Here is an 11,991-nt window from a genome sequence, read left to right on the forward strand (position 1 = left end):
TGCTATGGTTTATGGTCTGATGCTGCTATGGCTTATGGTCTGATGCTGCTATGGTTTATGGTCTGATGCTGCTATGGCTTATGGTCTGATGCTGCTATGGCTTATGGTCTGATGCTGCTATGGCTTATGGTCTAATATGATTTGTTTACAGTATACACACATGAATTAACAACATGATGCGGTGACGCGAGGTGATTAAAGCATAATTATATTACTCAATGAAAAATATTACAATGAATTAAATAAAACAGAGAAGTGAGGTCAAGTACTGGCCCGAGGCATCAGGAAAGATATGATGACGATGACTAAGGAGAGAGAGAGAGGGATGGAGAGGAGGAGAACGACAGGCAGAGAGAGAGACGAGGGCCACAGGAACCAGAGACATTTTGGGCCAGTTCTGGGCCCTTCGACTGGAGGACCCTGACCGTCTCCTCTGACACTGGGCCGACAGATCACTAACGGTCTGACCTGTGACACACTCTCCTGAGAGAGAGAGAGAGAGAGAGAGAGAGAGAGAGAGAGAGAGAGAGAGAGAGAGAGAGAGAGAGAGAGAGAGAGAGAGAGAGAGAGAGAGAGAGAGAGAGAGAGAGAGAGAGAGAGAGGCTTTCATTACATGGTGGTTTCATTACAGTGAGGGAAAAATGTATTTGATCCCCTGCTGATTTTGTACATTTGCCCACTGATAAAGAAATTATCAGTCTATAATTTTAATGGTAGGTTTATTTGAACAACAAAAAAATCCAGAAAAACACATGTCAAAAATGTTATAAATTGATTTGCATTTTAATGAGGGAAATAAGTATTTGACCCCCTCTCAATCAGAAAGATTTCTGGCTCCCAGGTGTCTTTTATACAGGTAACGAGCTGAGATTAGGAGCACACTCTTACAGGGAGTGCTCCTAATCTCAGTTTGTTACCTGTATAAAATACAGCTGTCCACAGAAGCAATCAATCAATCAGATTCCAAACTCTCCACTATGGCCAAGATCAAAGAGCTCTCCAAGGATGTCAGGGACAAGATTGTAGACCTACACAACGCTGGAATGGGCTACAAGACCATCGCCAAGCAGTTTGGTGAGAAGGTGACAACAGTTGGTGCGATTATTCGCAAATGGAAGAAACACAAAAGAACTGTCAATCTCCCTCTGCCTGGGGCTCCCTGCAAGATCTCACCTCGTGGAGTTGCAATGATCATGAGAACGGTGAGGAATCAGTCCAGAACAACACAGGAGAATCTTGTCAATGATCTCAAGGCAGCTGGGACCATAGTCACCAAGAATACAATTGGTAACACACTACGCCCGATCCCGTGTGGCTCAGTTGGTAGAGCATGGTGTTTGCAATGCCAGGGTTGTGGGTTCGATTACCACGGGGGACCAGTATGGGGGAAAAAATGTATGAAATGTTTGTGTTCACTACTGTAAGTCGCTCTGGATAAGAGCGTCTGCTAAATGACTAAAATGTACGCCATGAAGGACTGAAATCCTGCAGTGCCCGTCTGAAGTTTGCCAATGAACATCTGAATGATTCAGAGGACAACTGGGTGAAAGTGTTGTGGTCAGATGGGACCAAAATGGAGTTCTTTGGCATCAACTCAACTCGCTGTGTTTGGAGGAGGAATGCTGCCTATGACCCCAAGATCACCATCCCACCGTCAAACATGGAGGTGGAAACATTATGCTTTGGGGGTGTTTTTCTGCTAAGGGGACAGGACAACTTCACCGCATCAAAGGGACGATGGACGGGGCCATGTACCGTCAAATCTTGGGTGAGAACCTCCTTCCCTCAGCCAGGGCATTGAAAATGGGTCGTGGATGTGTATTCCAGCATGACAATGACCCAAAACACACGGCCAAGGCAACAAAGGAGTGGCTCAAGAAGAAGCACATTAAGGTCCTGGAGTGGCCTAGCCAGTCTCCAGACCTTAATACCATAGAAAATCTGTGGAAGGAGCTGAAGGTTCGAGTTGCCAAACGTAAGCCTCGAAACCTTAATGACTTGGAGAAGATCTGCAAAGAGGAGTGGGACAAAATCCCTCCTGAGATGTGTGCAAACCTGTTGGCCAACTACAAGAAACGTCTGACCTCTGTGATTGCCAACAAGGGTTTTGCCACCAAGTACTAAGTCATGTTTTGCAGAGGGGTCAAATACGTATTTCCCTCATTAAAATGCAAATAATTTTATAACATTTTTGACATGCGTTTTTCTGGATTTTTTTGTTGTTATTCTGTCTCTCACTGTTCAAATAAACCTACCATTAAAATTATAGACTGATCATTTCTTTGTCAGTGGGCAAACGTACAAAATCAGCAGGGGATCAAATACTTTTTTCCCTCACTGTATGTGGTTGCGATGAGGTTTAACTGTGGTTGTGTATTAGGTTTGTGATGTGGTTCTGTGTGGTTGAGGTACCTCTAGTAAGGTTCTGTTGTGAGCCCGGTGGGGACTGAGTCTGAGGCTCCAGCGGTGACTCCTGTGACTCCTCCCCCCATCGTCCTCACTCTCCGTGGTGTCCTGCCGTGCTATTCGTGGTCGCTTCCGTCTCCGCGAACTGATTCGCTGGAGAGAACCTGGCTCCTGTAGTCTGGACCAATCGAAACAGCAACAAAATGAAAAGACAATACGTACTGTTTATGAGTGACCGATTGGTGAGTAAGCAGTGTGTGTGTGCTTGTGTGTGTGTGTGTGGGTGTGTGTCGAACCTGCAATCTGTGTCCTCGATGTCAGCGTCTGCATCGCTGTCACCCTGAGGATCAGACAGGGCACACTCTTCCTGCACAGTATGAGTCACATGAATTAGACACACGTACACATGTGCAGTACAATCACTCATTGGTTTCAGCCACCTACATTTTAGACAAAGGTAATACTTCAGTATGTTTGTGTGCATCATCATTCAACATTATGTGCAGTGCCGGGATTTTCAATAAACCATACTGAGTGGAAACCGTACTGATGTTTTGTAACATCAATATTTGTGTCATTGAACGAACACACACACACACACACACACACACACACACACACACACACACACACACACACACACACACACACACACACACACACACACACACACACACACACACACACACACACACACACACACACACACACACACACACACCCTACCTCTGTGCCATATCCCTCTGAGTACCTGGTTATCACTACCCTGTTTTTCCCACAGTGTTCACATTTCAGTGTGTCCTAGAGAGAGAGAGAGAGAGAGAGAGAGAGAGAGAGAGAGAGAGAGAGAGACAGAGTCGTGAGTGGTGTACAGCATGATACGTGTGTAGATGAAATGCATAGGGAGAGATAAATATGCATTTCAACGAGGCATAACAAACTAAAGCCGGGACTCAATCCAATTGCGCATTGTCAACAATGCAGATTTTAAAGGCAATGTTCCCACGTTTGCAGTAAACGGTGCAGAAGTCGGCTCAACTGACTATTACACTTAAATGTCAAGCGCACTATAGCGTACGGTTTTCGCTAACAACGAATTCAACAGGAGAAGTTCCGCCCCCATTCTTTTTCAACGAGGGCACACGCAGAGAAATGTGTGTGGGATTGTGGGAAGGTGAGCGGAGAGAGCCCTGCTAGCGGATTGGTAGAAAAGTTGAGCTCTGCTCCACTGTATGCGAATTTCATGCGAAGCGTTGGAGTGAAGCATTGTAATGAAGAGTCAAAACCCACTGTAATAGTGCAGTTTTGGATTGAATCCTGCTTAAATATTGTCCAGGTTAATTGATGCTTCTGTATCTTCCCTTGGATGTAAAAAATGATATTATAGAACACCACTTCTCACCGGCGTCTGTGTATGTGCTTCAGAGTATAGTGTGCAGGGTCCAGTCTCACACAAACACACTACGCCAACTTCTCCACAACTTGCCCCCATCTGCAGAGAGAAACAGTAAGTGAGAGATATAGAGAGAGAGAAACAGTAAGAGAGAGAGAAACAGCATGAGAGAGAGATAGTGTGTGTGACAGAGCAAGAAATGGAGAGATAAGCATGATAAATGAGGAACGGAGAGAGAGAGAGAGAGAGAGAGAGAGAGAGAGAGACAGAGAGGGAGTGAATGAGAGAGAGAGTGAGTGAGTGAGTGAGTGAGTGAGTGAGTGAGTGAGTGAGTGAGTGAGTGAGTGAGTGAGTGAGTGAGTGAGTGAGTGAGTGAGTGAGTGAGTGAGTGAGTGAGTGAGTGAGTGAGTGAGTGAGTGAGTGAGTGAGTGAGTGAGTGAGTGAGTGAGTGAGTGAGTGAGTGAGTGAGTGAGTGAGTGAGTGAGAGAGAGAGAGAGAGAGAGAGAGAGCGAATGAGAGAGAGCGAATGAGAGAAAGATAGAATGAGAGAAAGAGAGAAAGAGAGAATGAGAGAGAGAGAGAGAGAGAGAGAGAGAGCGAGAGAGCAGAAAGTAGTAATGATTTATCTGGAGCCATCCGTCCATCACTAATTGGACAGCAGCAGAGGTTACAAAGTATACTTCATGCTGTGTAGAGTACAAACCTAACAGTGGGGCCCTAATTACCAATGTCTCACACACACACACTGAGACACATGCGTACACTAACCCACACACAGGATGGTAAATGTCCTATCTCGTGCCCTCATGCACTCACATGATTAGGGTTGAGTCAGTGTGGGTTATACTGCTCAAACAGACAAAGACACACACACACATTATGTTACCTCACAGTCATTGTCGGAGGTCTCTCCAGATGAAAACAGGCCATGAGAGTCAGATTCCCTCCGATGCTGCAGCATCCCTGACCTGACCCACTCTCTGTTACATAGACCTGTAGACAGGGGAGACAGGGGTCAGGCTCGGGTTCAGTATGCAAACGTTGTGGAACCTTTCAGACAGAAACAGCATGAATAGAGCTGATGTGATTCCTTGTTCTATACGTCAGAGAGGCATGTTTGTTCTACATAACACATGTCTATCTGAACATAACATTGGCCAACGTTGTGTCCTGCTTAATGCAGCCTAGGCTCAGGGTTATTCAGCATATCTATATATACCCATCAATAGGATGGCGGCATAGTTTAAAAGACAGGATGAAAATATATATTAAATAATAACAATAGTACATTTTATTTGTAGGGAGCTTTTCATTTACAGACAGTAATCACAAAGCTCTTTACATTAGGGAAACCTATTAATATTATAGTAGTATCCAATGACTATACTTTTTAACCCCTGGCTGCACCTGCAAATTGTTGGGTATGTGGTAGGCATACTTTCTTTTTCAAACTAAATAAGCCTCATCATGGACAAACATTATTACAGTAAGTAGGTCAATTACAGTATGATTACAATGGAGGTGTTATTATTAAGCAATAAGGCCCGAGGAGGTGTGGTATATGGCCATTATACCACAACCCCCTGAGGTGCCTTATTGATATTATAAACTGATTATCAATGTAATTAGAACAGTAAAAATATTATTTTTGTCATATATGGTATATGGTCTGATATACCACACTTTTAGTGAATCAGCATTCAGGGCCAACGGGTTTATAATGTATAATATATATTATGTTCAACGTTATAAATAATACCCAATAGGGAATTCCCTCTACAGTATTACAGCAACACAACCTTCTACATTTTGGATAAACAGTCAGAGGAATGGAGCAGTGGGTGGAAAGTTCCATTGGAAAATGCTCTTGACAGCTTTTGTATATCCGAGGAGATACATTTCACCACAAGCTCGCATGCTGCTGCTAGTTGAGAGGGATTGAAATGTTTATCGTCATCAGAGGGGTATTTCACCTCTCACACGAGCATCTCTACACAGCTGGTCTGTTATTACGTAATGCGGGAGGGAGCTTTTCGTAGCGCGACAACTTTTTCCATTAGCATGACCCGACGGATTTTTCACAATGCATTTCCATAATATGCTGTAGTAGCCTAAACGATCATGCATACAATCAACATTGTGACTTCGCTGTCACTCAATTCAATTCAAGGGGCTTTATTGGCATGAGAAACCTATGTTTACATTGCCAAAGCAAGTGAAGTAGATAATAAACACTCTCTCTAGAAACCCCGTAAGTTAAATGCAACCAATGCCGTTTCAAGTTGTGGTGCTGCAGAAAAACGTAGGCCATACATAAGCATACTTTTCACCTATTCTAAATTATGTAATATAGCTATGGGGAATGCGATGATATTTCGATTGAATTCCCCTATTACAGATATGCGCATATCAACTTGGGTTGCTTTCATAACTCCATACCTTAACTTGAATGCATCATTCCATCCCCCAAAAATGTTTCATGCGAAAAATATTGCAACTTTATATTTCAAATGAGTGGAATATAAACGACGAATCTCTCTCACGGGGTGTAAAACCAGAGGCTAGTGCTGCTTCCAAAATATTTGACATTGTAATCCGCTATGATGTCAGTGTGAAGCAAACGATAGCTCCGGCATCGGGAGTGCGCTGACCATAAATAAAACTCCAAAACAAGACACGGGAGCGTGCAAAAAGGTGGGCGGAGATAGAAGATAGACACTTGGTATAACCACTCCTATATGGGAAGAAGATCGACGAGAGGCAGAATCTTACCAATCATTGATTTCAACACGGAGAGGGGTGGGGTTCATATGCTGCTTTTGAAATTTGGTGTGCGGCTTTTGTGTAAAACCTTTCCCAAAAAGTTTATAAACATATACAGTTTAAGTTCAAATGTTAGCTTTTTCTTTCAAAATGTTATAAAGTAGGGCCTGTAAAATAACTCAATTTGCTAGGAAACAGTTCGACATTTAGTGGGGGAGTCCTCAAAATAGCTTGACATTATGCGAGGAAAGTGCATGTCAGGAAAAAAAATATCAGGACAGATTTTTATTTAACTAGGTAAGTAATTTCTTATTTACAATGACAGCCTACCAGGGAAGAGTGGGCTAACTGGAGTAGAACAACAGATTTTTACCTTGTCAGCTTGGGGATTCGATTCAGTAACCTTTAGATTAATGGCCCAACGCTCTAACCACTAGGCTACCTGCCACCCACAATGAAAACAGCAGATTTGTCAGTAAACTTTCCAAATGTTTGATAAAACTAAATACCACAGACAATCTTTTTGTGTCTGTAAAATAAATTATGGGAAATGTTTTAATGCAAAAATATTGACATAATAACCATAATCTATTTTGAATTAAACTTGGTGTCACGCAATGAAATGTTGTGTGGTCTTCCCACTACGACTTGGGAAAGCATGGAGTTTATTAGGCTACGGATGAAATAAGTTATAATGAACTTCACAGGGTGGTGAAAGCTTGATGCTCCTTTCAATACATGTTGAGGGTATTATTCTGGTGACATGATGATCAATGCTTGGCTGACGTTTGACCCAAAACATTTTGGCTATCTCGCAGCAAATTGGACAGTGCTGATTGTTCAGTGTAACATTTCTAGTTTATGATTCAGGCATTAAATTCACTCTGCACGTGTGAAATTAACACTCAGGGGTGTAAAAGAACCCCCAGTGTTTGTGTTAATAACCAGACTTATTGTTTTACACTGTGGAGAGTAAAGCAGTACCATCAAAACCACACCCATCATTATCTTCTGAGTGGTGCAGTGGTCTAAGGCACTGCATCTCAGTGCTAGAGGTGTCACTACAGACCCTGGTTTGATCCCAGGCTGTATCACAACCTGCCGGGAGTTGCATAAGGCGGCGTGCAATTGGCCCCGTGTCGTGAGGGTTTGGCCGGGTACGCCGTCATTGTAAAATAATAATTTGTTCTTTCCTGGTTAAATAAAACAATTTCCCAGCATGCTCTATTGCAGGTAAATATTTTTGGGAGGTTGTTTTTAATATCTGTGGTTTTGCATGTACATTGATTGATTGATTGATTATTTATCTTTGTTTAGCATAAGATTAATCAAACTAAACTAATCCAATCAGTTAAATATATTTATTGCACCCATTACTGAAATGGTTGTTCCACTTTAAATGTTTTTTACTTTATTAAGAGTTCTAACCCTGACAGTCATTCTGAATGCAGTTTGTGTGTAAATAAACATTCTAACTGTTTGATATCTTAACTCTGTCTGGATTCCAATAGGATTACATGTCACTTTGCAAGCCAGCATGATGTGGCCTGTAAACTAGTGATGGAAAACTAAGGATTTCTAAAGGCTTTCACCAAATTGTGCTGAAGAATGGTTTATTGCTGGTAGCTTCATTATCTGTTCACAATTCACATTAGTGACATCTGCTGTTCAGCAATAAATAACACCGTGTGATTATCAGATATAAAAAAATATCCCACTGTTTTCATCAAAACTCCCCGACACAGCGGTAAATCATTGGCTTCAGTAGCCTATAATCAGTTGGATTACCAGGTATCCCATCTTACACCATGCTTCCCTTTTTTTTGCCTTCAAGTGTACTATATTTCAAAATGAAATCTATGGCATTATTTAGGTTGCTTAGTACAGAAACGTATACTGTACTAAATGAAACAAATTATTTGAAAAACTGTGCAGAAAATGTGGTTTCACATTAAACAATTATAAAAATAGCATGTCTTCATCAGGATTCAACCTTGTACCTTCATAACCCTGAATGTTCCATAGCGCCCTACTCCACCTACTAGGCTACTGTTCAGGTTAACATTTTTGCACAAAATCCTAACTATATTTGTAAGTACGTTGTACAGTAGACGGTGTTTGAAAGCAGCTTGGAATCTAAGAAAGCACAAGAACCACGGAAAAATCTGTGGAATCTCGCATTTTGCAACACACGGTTTGAAAAAGCACGTGATCAAACGAAGCTTCGGACGTTATTGATGACGTACTTCTAATAAAGTGATACATGCATTGGCACAATGCCTCGAAGTTAGCTGCTTAGCAATTTCGACGCATGCCTCTGAGCTCCGGTATCAAACTTAAGATCACTACTGTAAACCAGGAGTTTCCCAACGCCACTGTTTATGATAAAACTAGGCCATCAACTAAACCAGTGGTTCCCAACCTTTTTATAGTCCCGTACCCCATTCCACCTCCAGCTGCGTACCCCCTCTAGCACGAGGGTCAGCGCACACTCAAATGTTGTTTTTTTGCCGTTATTGTAAGCCTGCCACACACACACACACACACACTATACGATACATTTATTGGCAGTGAAACGAGGCTACTCAGGCAAGAAAGAAATACAATTCATAGCCACATTGGAAAATATAAATGTACTGTTCGTTTTTTTTTTTATTATGTATTTGGCGTACCCCTGACGGTATTGCGCATATCTCCAGTTTGGGAATACCTGAACTAGACCAATGTAATGCCTTGTGAAATATGTTATGTATTGTAATAGTTTAATTTTAATCTAGGTTCTCACTTGGTGAAAGCCCCAGGCCTTTATTAAAAGGAAAGAATTCAACAACCATGTCTAACAAAAACAGTCATGGGTGTTAACTCTGAAATTTTACAAAAAAAGAAAAGGCACCCTGGAAAATATGCAAATTAGGCTTTAGACCATACAGTGTTAAAACAACACCCCAAAATAATTGAATGTAACACTACAGGTGTTAATTTCTTACACTGAGAAAGTGTAACATAGTCACGTTTCAAGTATGACCCAGATGCAGACGGTGTCAAAGAAACAAAAGTTTATTTCTAAAACAGGGACAGGCAAATGACAGGTCAAAGGCAGGCAGGGGTCAATAATCCAGAGAGGGTGCAAAGGGTCCAGAACATTTGCAGTCTCATGGTCAGGGAAGGCAGGGGTCAATAATCCAGTTACGTGGGGTAAAGTACAAAAACGGCAGGCAGGGTCAGGGTCACGGCAGGCAGAACGGTCAAAACCAGGAAGGACTAGAAAACAGGAACAAGAAACAGGCAGGAGGAGGGGAACAAACCGCTAGTGGGTTTCACGAACAAAAGAAACTGGCAACAGATAAACAGAACACAGGTTTAAATACACAGGGGATAATGGGGAAGATGGGCTACACCTGGAGGGGAGTGGAGACAAGCACAAAGACAGGTGAAACAGATCAGAGTGTGACACAGCATTAGGCAAAGTGAGTCCAATTTACGTTATACTGTTATGTTTTACACAGTAGGTGTTGCTTATTACTCTACAGTAATAATATATAATAGTACTATTATAATAGTAGCTATGCAGACACCACAATCGAGTTCCTTTGAACACTTTGAGAGAAAATAGGGAACACTGCAACAGAGTTAAATCTTTCACAATTGTTATTTTAACATTGGTACAGTAGGACTCATATGTTCACTGAAAACAGTGTACATTTGACACTTTCAGTGTTAAATGTACACCATTGATTTTGCTGTGCACTTATGTTCATACTATTCTCATCATGCAGGCTATACCCCCACCGTGTTGGCAAGAAGGCACATGCCAGTACCAGAGTGGGCACGTTCTCTATATCCACTCAACATTTTTGTGACAAAACCATCAGTAGGCCTAGAGTTGAAAATGCCATGGAAACCCATTTAACTTGTCTTTTTTATTCTATATGTGATCATTTAACTTCAAAAGTTATTTTTATGTGCACTATGTATTTACACACAGACAAGTCAACATGATGGAAACACAAATCTGATGGGAAAATCGTCATATTGTTTTAATGCAGATTTTTGAATATTCACATGAAAAGCTGTCATCAATGTGATGGAAACCTAATTATAGACCCCCTAAAGACTCTGGCGAGTGCTCTAGTCCAGTGTCATTTTGATTATGTCTGCACATCATGGTTTACCAGCAGCCCCAAACATCTAAAGAAAAGCTACAGACCAGTCAAACATTTTAAGCAGCTAGGCTGACTATCTGTGGAAAAAAGAGTAGTGTTAATTCAACTTGGTCTGGTCCACAGAATTATCACGGACTCAGCCCCCAGGTACCTAACCAACCATTTTTCATGTGTTAGAGATGTCCACCAGCATAATACCAGAACCAGAGACTCTAATATTCACTGTTTGAAATATAAGAGTCTATCTGATAAGAAAAAAAAAATTGTACCGGTGCTGTTGAGTGGAACAAACTACCACAGCAACTCAAAACCATACCAACCCTAACCACTTTTTAAAAGAATATCAAACGCTGCCTAATGTGTGAACAGTAGAACCTGTTTTTGTCTGTATCTCTGTAATGTGTCTGTATCTCTGTAATGTGTCTGTATCTCTGTAATGTGTCTGTATCTCTGTAATATGTCTGTATCTATGTAATGTGTCTGTCGCTCTGTAATTGTATACAGTCGGATGTTTACATACACTTAGGTTGGAGTCATTAAAACTCGTTTTTCAACCACTCCACGAATTTCTTGTTAACAAACTATAGTTTTGGCAAGTTGGTTAGGACATCTACTTTGTGCATGACACAAGTAATTTTCCCAACAATTGTTTACAGACAGAATATTTCACTTATAATTCACGGTATCACAATTCCAGTGGGTCAGAAGTTTACATACACTAAGTTGACTATGCCTTTAAACAGCTTGGAAAATTCCAGAAAATGGTGTCATGGCTTTAGAAGCTTCTGATAGGCTATTTGACACTATTTGAGTCAATTGGAGGTTTACCTGTGGATGTATTTCAAGGCCTACCTTCAAACTCGGTCTCTCTTCGCTTGACGTCATGGGAAAAACAAAAGAAATCAGCCAAGACCTCAGAAAAAAATTGTAGACCTCCACAAGTCTGGTTCATCCTTGGGAGCAATTTCCAAATGCCTGAAGGTACCACGTTAATCTGTACAAACAATAGTACTCAAGCATAAACACCATGGGACCACGCAGCCATCATGCCGCTCAGGAAGGAGACGCATTATGTCTCCAAGAGATGAACGTACTTTGGTGCGAAAAGTGCAAATCAATCCCAGAACAACAGCAAAGGACCTTGTGACAATGCTGGAGGAAACAGTTAAAAAGTATGTGTATCCACAGTAAAACGAGTCCTATATCGACATAACCTGAAAGGCCGCTCAGCAAGGAAGAAGCCACTGCTCCAAAACCGCCATAAAA

General features: G+C 41.6%; 1 protein-coding gene across 2 annotated transcripts in view; it reads right to left on the minus strand.

Annotated features, from left to right (window-relative positions):
• Positions 1–6,450, minus strand: part of si:ch211-63p21.1 (uncharacterized) — a 6,873-nt gene extending 423 nt beyond the window's left edge. The window contains exons 1-7 of one of the 2 annotated variants that reach the window (XR_001322253.2): positions 6,239–6,440; positions 4,686–4,792; positions 3,809–3,898; positions 3,158–3,207; positions 2,703–2,773; positions 2,413–2,584; positions 1–483 (exon numbers count right to left, since the gene is read on the minus strand). The exon at positions 1–483 is cut by the window's left edge and continues 423 nt beyond it. Coding sequence is in view for 1 of the 2 variants with exons in the window: in XM_014156506.2 (XP_014011981.1) it covers positions 262–483; positions 2,413–2,584; positions 2,703–2,773; positions 3,133–3,207; positions 3,809–3,898; positions 4,686–4,760 (705 nt within the window). In the remaining variant the exon portion in view is untranslated. Of the gene's footprint in view, positions 484–2,412; positions 2,585–2,702; positions 2,774–3,132; positions 3,208–3,808; positions 3,899–4,685; positions 4,793–6,238 lie in introns of both variants that reach the window. The other variant, XM_014156506.2, reaches the window with a different exon arrangement.
• Positions 6,451–11,991: the final 5,541 nt, after the last annotated feature.

The sequence above is a fragment of the Salmo salar genome, chromosome ssa18 (assembly GCF_905237065.1).
Source record: "Salmo salar chromosome ssa18, Ssal_v3.1, whole genome shotgun sequence".
In the NCBI taxonomy this organism is placed as follows: domain Eukaryota; kingdom Metazoa; phylum Chordata; class Actinopteri; order Salmoniformes; family Salmonidae; genus Salmo; species Salmo salar.